The sequence below is a fragment of the Macaca fascicularis genome, chromosome 4 (genome assembly GCF_037993035.2).
Source record: "Macaca fascicularis isolate 582-1 chromosome 4, T2T-MFA8v1.1".
NCBI classification, from domain to species: domain Eukaryota; kingdom Metazoa; phylum Chordata; class Mammalia; order Primates; family Cercopithecidae; genus Macaca; species Macaca fascicularis.
In genome coordinates, this window is record NC_088378.1 from 147,404,071 (window position 1) to 147,418,334 (window position 14,264).

Genomic DNA, 14,264 nt, shown 5'->3' on the forward strand with positions numbered 1-14,264 from the left:
GGTTTTCTATTATTTTCTGTTCTCTAATATCTCTCATTTTTATAATAATTTTGAAGCTCCATTAGAAGGCTGTTGATTATTCTAAGTCAATTAACCACTTCACTTACTTTGCTTTCCTATTTTTAATCTTTGTCTTTTTTTTTATTATAAGCTATAAAGATTTGCTCTACTTTTTCTTCCAGAGGACCAGCTTAGTTTGGTCCTATCAGTTTATTTAATTCTGTACCAGAGTATCATAATTTTAATTGTTAAGCACTGTTCTTATTCTCTGACTACTCCTGTTCATAGCAGCCTATTCTTATTTTATGGACATATCATTCTCTGTAGTCCCAATGAACTTAAAATGACAATTTTTTTTAAAGCTCTCTGCTGTACTCTGCATTATCTGAGCTCAATTCCTTTGTTCATCTTGCTCTTTGACACATAAATTGCTTTCCTCAAATAGCTTGTGATTTTTGGTTTTGGTTAATTTTTTGAAAAGAAATATTTCACATTTTTTAAAATTATTATAATTCCGTTTCCTCGGTAAAGCTGGGTAGAGCGAAGAGGAATGCAGTATAAGAGAAAAACACCTCAGTTTCTCTTCAGCATGTGTTAATTAACATTCATCAAACTTTTCTTCAAAAGAATCTCGGAATTTTTTTTTTCTTTTTTTAATGAACCTGACATTGTCAACATAAAATCTGAGAATCTGTATTCTACCCATGGAAATGTGAAGGAATAAAGAGAAAGGAACAGAATGTCTCCAAAGTAGCAAATTTGATCACTTTCAGATTTTGTTATCTATTATAACCAAAAGTTCCTAATATTTGTATAGAAACCTATCTTACTGGCAATTGTTGATTGATAATTAAAAGTACATATTTAGCATTAGAATTAGCCTACCTTTTCCTCCTTCAGTATCTTCCCTAAAACTCTACTTGGATTTGTTGTCATTTTCAAAAACTAGTTCTTATTGACCCGCTGGAAATGATTCAAACGCTAGAAGTCTTTTGCTCTCAGAGGGTCAGTTAAGAACAGAAGGCGAAGTCACAAGCACTGGCTCGCTTACCTGCTGGGTGGTGCTGGTGACAATACCCTGCTGCAGGCGGTAGGCCTGCTCTTGAAGGTATTTTCTAGTCTCGTGATTTCGTAGCAGGTAGTTTTCTATCTGGAAATAAAGCACAGGTATCCCTCAAGAATACATTTCAACCCAGCAGAGAATAAAGTACAAGTGAAACAGTCAGTTGCTGAACTTAAAAACCAAAGCGCTAATACATACATCCTGCCAGTGCCTTGACCCCACAAAACACACGGGATGGAGAAACTGGCTTTCATTGTGAGTATTGGTGGTTTTAGTTAGAGATTCAACTTGCAGGTAATTGGAGTAATTTTTGTGTAACTCAGTAGTTGAAAAAGATAAGCAGGTTTTTAATTGCCTGCAGGGTCAGAGACCCCACTTCGTGACTTTTCATCACTTTCAGCACACAACCTCAATCCTTCTCTCACATGAATTTTTAACTACCCAACAGTTCAGAAGTTAAATAAATATCCCCAAGGAATAAGGGTAGTGCTCTCTGAATCTCTTATAGCCTTATTCCAGCTGTAGAATGTATCAGCACTTAGAAAATTCTTTATTTTAACGTAAAAAGAGACAGAGAGAATCGCTAATACATTTGAAGGATACAGGCTGGTACAACTCAAAGACATATACTAATTTCATTAACCCATCAAATTTTCATATTTTCTCAAAAACAGGACTGAATTATTAAAGTTATAGCAAATAAAAAATGGATTTCTGTATTTTTATACATAGATTATCTACTATGAAAAATTCAAAGGTACAAATAACTAGATTAAAATAAGCATTCAAGAAGAATAATATGTAATAAATACATATTTAACAAAAATGCAAGGTTAACTATTAAGAATGATAGGTATTATAAAGATGTTTTTAAAGGAATAATCTGAGGTTGGTAAATTTTGTCATCTATTTTTTTAAATTTGTTCTTTTTGTTTGTTTTTAGTAACATCACTTAACCATTTGGCTTTTAATTTGTCACAGCAGTTCCCTGGTTAAGAACTTCTAATAACTGCGAAGCTCTAAGTATTTTTACATTTTAATTTTTATTTTCCATATGCTAAAATGACTACTACTTAATGTCAATTAGAAACTATTAAAATACAGACTATAATTATGATCATCCCTTGAAAATATGAAGCAGAACAAAATGTAACTTTCCATTAAACATAAACGAAGAAATTATAAAAACGAAAAGATACCTGAAATGAAACATCATTAAAGTGACACATTAATGCCTTGACAGTATATTACATTACTTTCTCTTGCTGCTTCCCAAGAAGTCATCTCTTTCCAAGGTGACATGACTATCAATGCAAAATATTTGGCTGAAATGTATGACAGGCACACACCACCATCCAGCTTCCGGTCCTTTTGCTTTATTAATTCTTATACATTTGGCCTCACTGCAGCACTGGCTGTGGCTGGGTCTGAGAGAAGTTTGCTTTTTCAGAAGGCTCATCTCACACACAGGCAGTGCATCCAAGGCTGGCTCATGCCTTCCAGACATTTCCCCAGATGCACCAGTGGTGCTTTATAGACTTAAGCCAGGAAGGAATTTCTTTTAAGAGTAATACTCTAAAGCTTGCTTCTAAAAACCAGTTCAAAAGGAAGAAACAGTAACAATTTTCAAGTGACTTTAATATCAGGTCTGTATACACCACCACCAAAATTATTTGCATCTTAGATTAATAGGGTAAACTTTGCTTGCATGTATCATTTCAGACTAAGGACAGAAAATCTACCTCCTGAAGGACCAAAGGGGTCATTATCATGTTTACTGGGCTCCCCTGGACAGTTGAGAGCAAGCTGGGAGATAACCTAGAGCTAGTTAGACATCGCTGGTCCCACTGCTGAAAACAGAGCAAGAAGCAAAAACGAAACAAAAAAATCTGTGTTTTAGTAAAGGAATCGTGTGTGTGTGTGTGTGTGTGTGTTTAAGATTGAGTATTGAATCACAGTATTTTTTTCTTCAGTAGAGTAAAACTAAATAAGTCATTTTTTTTTCCAGAAGACAAAAATCTACCTGTTAAAATAAAAACGAATATATAAGAACACAGCAAGTTTTACAAGAAAAACCAATAGGCTGGGCGTGGTGGCTCACGCTTGAATCCCAACACTTTGGGAGGATGAGGCAGGAGGATCACTTGAGCCCAGGAGTTGGAGACCAGCATGGGCAACGTAGCAAGATCTCATCTCTACAAAAAATTAAAAAACTAGCCAGGCATTATGGCTTACTCCTGTAGTTCTAGCTATTCAGGAGGCTGAAGTGGCAGGATCACTTGAGCTCAGGAATTTGAGGCTACAGTGAGCTATGACTGCGCCACTGTACTCTGGCCTGGGCAACAGAGTGAGACCTTGTCTCAGAAAAAAAAAGAACAGAAGAGGAGAGGAGAGGAAAAGGAAATGAGAGGTGAAGGAGGGGAGAAGAACAGGAGAACTAGAGGGAAGAAGAGGGGAGGGGAGAGAAGAGAAACCAATAAATACAAGCTTTAAAGTCACCTATTTTTTTATTAACAAAGTACAAATGTTACAGTTAACATATCTGCATACTTTGTCCTGAATGTCCATTTTCTGTACCTATTTTCAATTTTCTGGCCTGTCAATTATGTGTTAATATAGTAGGATTCATATCTACCATGTTTGTAACTGTTTTCTATTTATTACATTTGTTTTGTTTCTTTAAGCATTTTGTATGGTTACATTTCTCTTCTCTCCTAGTTTATCAATTATACTCCTTTTAAAAAAGTTTTTAGTGTTTGTCTTAGTGTTTGCAATATGCATTTATAAATAATCCAAGTCTACTTTTAAATAATGCTATATTGATTCATGAGTAGTGTAGGTACCTTATAACATAAGATTGTCAGTTCCTTTTCCATCCTTTATACCATATTCACCCAGTCCATTGTGGTTATTACTACTCTGAAAAAACAGTCATCTATTATATCAATTCATAATAAGAAAAATATATTACCTTATTTTATTCCCTCTGATGCTCTTCCTTTCTTTATGCAGATCCAATTTCTAATCTGTATCATTTTCCTTCTCCATGAAGAACTTTTAATATTTCTTGCAAGACAGATCTACTAGTGCTATATTCCCTCAGTTTTTGTTTATCCTAGAAAGTCTTTATTTCTCCATTACTTTTGAAGGATAATTTTCCTAGATACAGAATTCCAGGCTGCTAGGGGTTTTTTGCGTCAACACTTTAAATATTTCACTCCACTCTCTTCTTACTTACATGGTTTCTGACAAAAAGAGTAATTCTTATCCTGGTTTCTCAATACACAGGTGTTTTTTTAGTCTACATTCTCTAAAGATTATCTCTTTGTCGTTGGTTATCCACATTTTGAATTTGCTATACCTATGTGTGCTTTCTTGGTATTTATCCTGCTTGGTGGTCTCTGAGCTTTCTGGATTTGTGGTTTAGTGTCTGTTGTGAATTTCAGAAAATTATCAGCCATTATTACTTCAGATATTTCTTCTGTTCCTTTCTCTCATTACTTTCCTTCTGGTATTCCCATTAGCTGCAAGTTTCATCTTCTATAATTATCCCACAGTGCTGGGATAGTCTGTTCTTTTCTTTTCTTTTCTCTTTTTTTTTTTGCAAATCAGTTTGGGAAGTTTCTATTGAAGAATCTTAGAGCTCAATGACTCTTCCCTCAGCCATGTCCAGTCTACCAATAACCTCATCAAAGGCATTCTTCATTTTTGTTATAGGTTTTTTATCTTAGTATTTCCTTTTAATTTTTTTTTCTTAAGAACTTTTATCTCCTGCTTACATTACCCATCTGTTTTTGTATGCTGTCTGCTTTTCCACTAAAGCCCTTAACAAGTTAATCATGGTTATTTAAAGGCTCTGATAATTCCAAAACTGGTATCACATATAAGTCTCGTTCTGATGCTTGTTTTGTCTCTTTCACACTGTGCTTGTTGCTTTTTAACATGCTTTGTAATTTTTGGCTCAAAGCTGAAAATGATATATCTGGTAATACAAACTGAGGTAATCAGCCTTTTAGTGTGAGGTTTTATATATTAACTGGCTAAGAGCTGGACTCTGTTTAGTATTTGTTGTAGCTGTATGTGCCAGAGGCTTTGATTTCCTCTAGTGTTTTTGCTTTTGTATCCCGTTATTTTGGGGTTTCCCTAGAAATTCTTTCTTAATTACAATCTGTGTCTTGCAGTTTGCTCAGTTGTAATCCACCGTTATTTTATTTGATGTGGTGATAAGGTGTTAGGAAGGGGAAGTATTCTATAATCTTATGATCAGCTTTTATTTGTTTGTTTGCTTGTTTTTAAGCAATCCTGGTCCCTGGGCTATGGCCTTCAGAAATATTTCTTATCCTTTTTAACCCTATCCCTTATGTGAGACAGAAAGGCTAGAGAGGGAGGGTTGTTTAATTATCTTTCCCCTGTTCAGGTAAGATCCTACTAAAGTGGTTTCTTTGGCTGGTAGACCTTTGTTATTTAGAACAGAATGCTCTGAGTATATTTCAAAGTAGTTATTTTCCTCTTCCCCCTGCCAGAAAAAAAAAGGAAATTTCTCTCCAATCTTAACTGGGATAGCCTGATGGGACTCACGGAAGTAAAATCCATGAAAGGGTGGGGGTTCCCTAAAACTGGACCCCTAGGAGTTTTCAGGTCTCAAGCTAGTCTATGCTAAGACTCTGGTAATTCATCACTTACTGTTTAAGTGCTCCTATAAGTTATTATTCTACTAGCTTCTGCTCCTGGCTGATCTTGGCTATGATTCACTGTGATTCTCTGCACCTCTCTTTCAAGTCCCCAGTTTTCAGGGTGATAGTTGTCCTTGTGGCTTAAGTTCTTTGACAGATCTAAGGAAAGTCATTGATTTTCTGTTTGTTCAGGCTTTTTTGCTGTTGTGAGGATGGGAGTGATAACTTCCAAGCTCTTGAGAGTTCAAATCTGAAACCAGAAATCTGGTTTCTCTAGAATATGTCATTCTTTCAAAGCTGATTAGTATCCTATTGGAAATCATAAAGATATCTAATATTTTTATGTAGCTTTTCACAAACTCCTTTTCACATATACTGTGTCACTGGATCCTCATGGTCACCTTAGGCAAATTAATCTTCCTGCTCTTTGTTTTCCATATCTGTAATAATAGAACCTACTGCATCGTTTTTTAAGGAATACATGTATTAATTTATGTAAAACATTTAAAACAGTGCCAGACACCCAGTAAGAATTATATATTGTCAGCTAAACCGTTATTACAAAGTTTTATTTTTCCTATCTATATAGTTGAAAAAAAAAATAAAGTTCAGAAAAATTGAGTAACTTATTGAAGGTTATGGGAAGAGTTTAATTTTAAGTCAGATATTCTAAATTCAAATCTTGATTTATTTTGCCATACTACAGCTTTTCCCTCTCCCATCTCCAATCATATTGTCTTCTATTCAACATATGCCTAAAAAGTATTCAAGTGACCAGGCATGGTGGCTCACGCCTATAATCCCAACACTTTGGGAGGCCAATGCCGGAGGATTGCTTGAGTGCAGGAGTTTGAAACCAGCTTGGGCAACATAGCGAAAACTCATCTCTATAAAAAATTTGAAAAATTAGCTGGGCATAGTAGCATATGCTTGTAGTCCTGGTTGAGATGGGAGGATCACATGAGCACAGGTGGTTGAGGCTGCAGTGAGCCATGACTGCACCACTGCACTCCAGCTTAGGCAACACAGTGAGACCCTGTCAACCAATCAATCAATCAATGAAGTATCCAATCATACACACCAGGCATTGTGCTAGCTGTGAGAATAAACAAGATGAAAAAATACATAAGCTCTGCCTTCAAATAACTCATAGACCATTAGGAGAAAAAAACATGGAGCCAGGTAACTTAAATCAATGTTGCAAGGCCAATGACAGAGAGGAGCACAGGAAATCCGAAGACCATACACCTAGGGAAGGAAAGGGCCTCTGAGAAGTCTTCCTAGATGAGCTGACACTTATTTCAATCTCAACAGACCTGCATGGTAGTCAGGAAAGAAAAAGCATGTGTGGAACATAGCAGGGACTCTCAAACTTTACAAACACCAGGAAAGCTTGTGAAAACACAAATGCTAAGTCCTACCCCAGTTTCTGAGGCTTAATAATTTGCTTTTTTCTTTGACAAAATTCAATAGCCTTCATGTTAAACACTCTCAATAAATTTGGTATTGATGAAACGTATCTCAAAATAATAAGAGCTATTTATGGCAAACCCACAGCCAATATTATACTGAATGGGCAAAAACTGGAAGCATTCCCTTTGAAAACTGGCACAAGACAGGGATGCCCTCTCTCACCACTCCTATTCAACATAGTGTTGGAAGTTCTGGCTAGGGCAATCAGGCAAGAGAAAGAAATAAAGGGTATTCAGTTAGGAAAAGAAGTCAAACTGTCCCTGTTTGCAGATGACATGATTGTATACTTAGAAACCCCATCGTCTCAGCCCAAAATCTCCTTAAGCTGATAAGCAACTTCAGCAAAGTCTCAGGATACAAAATCAATGTGCAAAAATCACAAGCATTCTTACACACCAGTAACAGACAACCAGAGAGCCAAATCATGAATGAACTCCCATTCACAATAGCTTCAAAGAGAGTAAAATACCTAGGAATCCAACTTACAAGGGACGTAAAGGACCTCTTCAAGGAGAACTACAAACCACTGCTCAGTGAAATAAAAGAGGACACAAACAAATGGAGAACACACCATGCTCATGGATAGGAAAAATCAATATCGTGAAAATGGCCATACTGCCCAAGGTAATTTATAGATTCAATGTCATCCCCATTAAGCTACCAATGACTTTCTTCACAGAATTGGAAAAAACTGCTTTAAAGTTCATATGGAACCAAAAAACACCCCATATTGCCAAGACAATCCTAAGTCAAAAGAACAAAGCTGGAGGCATCATGCTACCTGACTTCAAACTATACTACAAGTCTACAGTAACCAAAACAGCATGGTACTGGTACCAAAACAGAGATATAGACCAATGGAACAGAACAGAGCCCTCAGAAATAATACCACACATCTACAGCCATCTGATCTTTGACAAACCTGAGAGAAACAAGAAATGGGGAAAGGATTCCCTATTTAATAAATGGTGCTGGGAAAATTGGCTAGCCATAAGTAGAAAGCTGAAACTGGATCCTTTCCTTACTCCTTATACGAAAATTAATTCAAGATGGATTAGAGACTTAAATGCTAGACCTAAAACCATAAAAACCCTAGAAGAAAACCTAGGTAATATCATTCAGGACATAGGCATGGGCAAGGACTTCATGTCTAAAACACCAAAAGCAACGGCAACAAAAGCCAAAATTGACAAATGGGATCTAATTAAACTAAAGAGCTTCTGCACAGCAAAAGAAACTACCATCAGAGTGAACAGGCAACCTACAGAATGGGAGAAAATTTTTGCAATCTACTCATCTGACAAAGGGCTAATATCCAGAACCTACAAAGAACTCAAACAAATTTACAAGAAAAAAACAAACAACCCCATCAAAAAGTGGGCAAAGGATATGAACAGACACTTCTCAAAAGGAGACATTCGTATAGCCAACAGACACATGAAAAAATGCTCATCATCACTCGCCATCAGAGAAATGCAAATCAAAACCACAATGAGATACCATCTCACACCAGTTAGAATGACAATCATTAAAAAGTCAGGAAACAACAGGTGCTGGAGAGGATGTGGAGAAATAAGAACACTTTTACACTGTTGGTGGGACTGTAAACTAGTTCAACCATTGTGGAAAACAGTGTGGTGATTTCTCAAGGATCTACAGCCAGAAATACCATTTGACCCAGCCATCCCATCACTGGGGATATACCCAAAGGATTATAAATTGTGCTGCTATAAAGCCACACGCACACATATGTTTACTGCAGCACTATTCACAATAGCAAGGACTTGGAATCAACCCAAATGTCCATCAATGATAGACTGGATAAAGAAAATGTGGCACATATACATCATGGAATACTATGCAGCCATAAAAAAGGATGAGTTCGTGTCCTTTGTAGGGACATGGATACAGCTGGAAACCATCATTCTCAGCAAACTATCGCAAGAACAGAAAACCAAACACTGCATGTTCTCACTCATAGGTGGGAACTGAACAATGAGATCACTTGGACACAGGAAGGGGAACATCACACTCCGGGGCCTATTATGGGGAGGGGGAAAGGGGGAGGGATGGCATTAGAAGATATACCTAATGTAAATGACAAGTTAATGGGTGCAACACACCAACATGGCACATGTATACAAATGTAACAAACCTGCACGTTGTGCACATGTACCCTAGAACTTAAAGAATAATAAAATAATAATAATAATAATAATAATTTGCATTTTTAATGAGTTCCTCGACACAGGTCAAAACAAAAGAGTTGGCCAAAGATGAAGTAGGAAGTGTATAGGAGGTAGATTCTGAACAGTGCTGTGTTACGGAGACCCAGCTTTATTTATCCTGAAAGCTACTAGGAAGGGATAGAGTGAAGATTTTAGTCTGCTCAGATTTACCATGAAATAGGATGGCTATTTTTTTTTATTGCAACATGTAAAGCTGACAAGAGGAGGCAAATGTGGCAATAATCCTGGTAAGAAATGATGAGACTTGAAGGAAGGTATCCATAATGGGAACAGAGGGAAGAAAAGCTAATGAAGGGATTTATGCTACGTGATGGTAGACTTGCTGATTGATAAGCTAAGGAAGAAATGAGAGAGGAAAGTCAACTCTGGAAGACTAGATGGAAGGTGGTAACACTGTGATCTGAGCAACTCCTTCATCAACTAAGATGGACCCTAAGGTTAAGGAAACAAAGTTACCTATGGGGTAAGGGTTCAGGGCCAGCTGGCAAGGCAAATTTCTAAATTTCTACAGCTCTAAACACCCTAACAACAGGAACTATCAGATCCCTTCTATTCTGATTTACAACCCAGACAACTACGACTCTGACTGGACAGAGGGCTAGCCTTACATTCTTTTTTGATAAGTAACTGCAGACCTGAAACTAGTTTCAGCCAGTGTACAGAGGCTGCACACAAACTGTCTTCGTGTTCTAGTTCTAACATAAAGAACCAAATTCACCCTCATTTTAATGCTAAAACCTCACCCCAAAGTGAATATGAGATGTATGTTACATATGTTTACCCATTGCACATGCACTCTGCTCCCCTCATAAATATGTATAGCTTCTACCCAAGCCTGCTGAATATGTACAAGTCGACTGTATGATGCAGGCCTTGTGAGGCATAAAACCCAAACTGCCCTTCCCTTCTTTGAAGAGAGGAGCACATTCAGCACACACTAGAGGCTGTCTCTTCTCAGTTTGCAAATCATCATTAATGAAGCTATCTTTTCTAAAATTTAGCCATCTTGGTGGTCTTTTGGATGACATCACCAAGGAGAAAGAACAAAGCGGGAGGAAAAGTTCAAAGATTCCTCAAATAATACCACAGTGTGAGTGGAGCAGGCTTCTTCAGATGGGAAATATTTGAGCACATCTAAAATGCAGAGAAAGGTGGCCATAGAAAGAGAAGGATGAAGATATGGGAGAGCAAGGGAATGATTCAGAGGTTTCTAGCACAGGGCAGAATAAGGGAGTCAAATGCACCACGGAATGGCTGGGCTTTGAAGTGGAAGGTACCTCTGAGTTTGCCAGTACAGAGGCAGGAATGGGTGTGGATTTATATACATTTATAGATGAGGATGGTAAAGTGAGAGCTCAGGAATACACTAAATTTCTTGATGAAGACAGAAGAGAAGGATCCATCTGTTGAGGATGAAGAGGAGGGAAGCTGTGCAAACTGATATTCAGTTCCACACACTTCTCCGACAGCCAATCAGGAAGTTAACTATACTTTAACTATACTTCAGCTCCGGCATGTTGATGTTGTAAGAATGTTAATTTATTCCACTTAAATTGCATGACAAGCTTTAGTGTTCCTTAGTTTACTCCTCCCCCCGTCGTGCATTACCCCAGCTATGGTCACAAGAACGCAAGACAATGTGAAAAAAATAAAATAAAATAAAATAACTTTGTAAAATAGCAAAGTATTGTTAATACCTTCAGGAACATAACCACAATTTAAATGTGAATTGCTTATAATTAAGCTACTGATTCTTTAATACCTTTTGCAGAGCCTCTTCTGTTTTTTCAGGGTTTGTTTTTAGGGCTTGAGAAGCATCATACATAGGAATTGGCATAAATCTTAACGTGTAGTTCCTAGAAAAAGGAGAAAGTAATATACTTATTTAAAAATAACTTCCTATTACCTTAATTAGTACTCTTTTTTAAAAAAAAAAATCCAAAAGGATAGCTGTAAGAGTAGCTTAGAAAATTCCAAACCACCAGACCATTTAGACCACTAGATTGCAGATTATCCTTTGTAATAACCACAGGTCCAATACCACAAGCAACCACATTAATTCACACTACCTACAAAACTGACACAACTTTGAGGAATGCAGTTTTGTTGTTTTGCTTTTAGTTTTGGATTCCATCAAGGAGAGAATTTTCACACTAGGATTGAAAAGATGAACAGAGGGCAAGCCTAGGGAAAGTCCAACATCAACTCGCTACATGGGTTTTAGTAACCGATAGACCTGACTGTACCTGGGTCCCCACAGTGATTATGTGTGACAACCAGCCCCAAACTGGTAGAAGGAAAAACAGAAATAGAAACAAAACATTTGCTTGCAAAGCAAGCCATTAGCGCCCACAAAACAGTCTGTTAAGTTTCTGGGCTCCATTAAATGATGAGGTCCAGTAGACATAGGATTGTCTCTTTTAAAGCTGCTAGGAAAGGGTCTGCTGCCTGGCTAAACACTCTGACCTCTGCAGGTCCTTTCAGCTGGAGTTCAAGAGCTGCTGTCCACCAGGCTCTAGAAACCAAATGAAGCAACTGTTGATTGCTGTATATTATCCCATTGCTACTGGCAGGCCTATTAAACACAAACATGCAAGAGTGAGCCATTTTTGTGTGAGGAAAACACAGAACTCTGAATCTGGTCCCTGGCCTTTGATCCCGACTCTGCTGCAAACTGCTATGTGCTGAAATGACCATTAACACCTGCTCACCTACCATAAACTCCAGTATTAGAGATGACTTCTGTCCTCCACCCCAAAATGCATCTGTCCATTTCTACAACACAGTGTTCAGGAAGAGATCAACTTCACCTTGGGCTACTTGGTAGCAACTGGGACATTAAAATTGCACAGTCAGCTGCCTTGTTTTAGGACTCTAAACTATCAGCAGCACTCATAGTGTGCTTCTGGGGCATATTTAGATGACATCTATTGGAAGAATAAATTAGCAACTAACTCCTAAAATAAGGTACTAATAAAGAATAAATAATAAAACCATCAACTTAACAGTCTAGATGGACTACTGAAAAAAAAAAAAAATTCACCCAGTCCAACTTATAAGGTAGCTTCATGTAAAATAATCAGACAAACAGAAAGTTGCAATTTCTATAGCTCTGATTTTTAACTTAGCTTTGTTTTAGCAAAATTGTTTTTGTTTGCCTTCAGAAAATCCAGCCAAATGAAACTAAGAGAAAATATATCTTTTTTATGGCCTTCACAATTCTTCTTTCCATCATCCAATTTTTATCATGTTACAGACCAGCATAGTTTATTTAAACCAAATGTGATTTTGAAGCATTGGCATCTTGGAGCAGAGCATATGTAATCGACTGTGATCAAGGGAGTCTGACAGTCTATCTGGAAATGTTGAGTATTGGTTGTCCATGCTCCTGGCTTCTTCCAAACACCAGCCTGAGCTGGCAGTCTACAACATCAGGGTGGCAACTGTGCTGTCAGCATCCAGATGCAGTGTAAATAAATGTTTCCATTTGGGGTTTTGTGGTGCAACAGGAGTAACCATAGGGGGGTCTACAATCATGCAGTGGCAATGCTAAACTGATGGTCTAAGCTGCTTAACCCCTATTTAGTGATGGCCTGGGGTCACTACAGAGAAGGCGCTGAGAGATGAGTCTCTGTGATTTTGTAGTGGCAGTAACTTTGAACTCCTGGCTAAAGTAGAGCCACAGGATTTAGAAATGGAAGGGACTTGGAGATCATTTATCCTAATCCTCTCACTTCATGAAAAAAGAATTAATCAGAGAGATTAAATGACTTGATCAAGATCATAGGCTTGTGGGTGACAGAACTGAAGACTGAATGAAGGACTCCTGATTCCTAGTCTAGGGTTGTACCACAATACCATGTCAGGCATGAGAGGCCCTCCTGGGAGGCCTCATATATACAAGGAATCTGAAAAAACACAAAATAATGAGCATTTCCTCCCCTTTCCCACGGCTTCTATGCTATCGGCCCCTTATTTTTCACCCATATTTTATAGCCTCTCATTTTTAATGGTATAAATCTGCTTTGTTCACTTCTGCCTTATAAGGTACAATATGAGGACTGAAAAGCCCAGAAAGAACCACATTCCTAGTTTTACTTTCAACTAGGTCTAGTATTATTTTCTCATTTAGTTTACTGGGAATGTAAATTCAACAATAAATAATAACTGCAGGCTTTAGTTACTGAAGTAATGAAGAAAGTCTTTCACAGTAATGACACAACTTAGCCCTGGGCTTACCATTTATCAACTTCACCTTTATTTTCTGGACCTCAGCTTTCTTCTCACCAGTGAATTCAAAGGTGTCACAATAGGCAAAAGAACAAGACCCAGTATAGATTGTGAAACCACGAAGGGGAAAGGAAACAAGGCAAGTGTCACACAGCCGCTTTCCCGTGATCTCATTTAATTTTCACGACAGTGTGGTGTTTTTAGCAGAACAGGCATCTGTGCCCTCATTTCATACATAAGGAAACTTCCACCAGAGAAAATTCAATGTCTTCCAAGATCCCATAGCTGGTTAGCTGTAGACTAAATTCAGACCCAGATCTTCTGATCCCCAATAAACAGTTGCTTCTATTACCCCACAGATAATACATATACCATTGGTTTTGTTTTTTTATTTTCCTAGAAAGAAATCCTAATTCAAACTTACTTTTCCATAGCAACAGCTATATCCTGAAAGCCTTGTGCAGTGATGTTGTTCTTGTCCCATATTACAGTCCTGTTTGAAAACCAAATCACATAAATGATCAGACACTTAGAGAAAATGATTCTCACATTGAATATAAACCTCTTATAGACAGC

At 37.5% G+C, this 14,264-nt stretch overlaps 1 protein-coding gene across 19 annotated transcripts in view; it reads right to left on the reverse strand.

Annotated features, from left to right (window-relative positions):
- The window catches only part of CARMIL1 (capping protein regulator and myosin 1 linker 1), a 349,557-nt gene that overhangs the window by 91,510 nt on the left and 243,783 nt on the right, over positions 1–14,264 (reverse strand). For 17 of the 19 annotated variants that reach the window (XM_074038752.1, XM_065544339.1, XM_005553884.5 and 14 more), the window contains 3 exons: positions 14,113–14,181; positions 11,221–11,314; positions 1,052–1,150 (listed from right to left, as the gene is read on the reverse strand). In XM_074038752.1, coding sequence (XP_073894853.1) covers positions 1,052–1,150; positions 11,221–11,314; positions 14,113–14,181 — 262 coding nt within the window. The remainder of the gene's footprint in view (positions 1–1,051; positions 1,151–11,220; positions 11,315–14,112; positions 14,182–14,264) is intronic. The other 2 variants (XM_074038747.1, XM_065544331.2) reach the window with 1 other exon arrangement.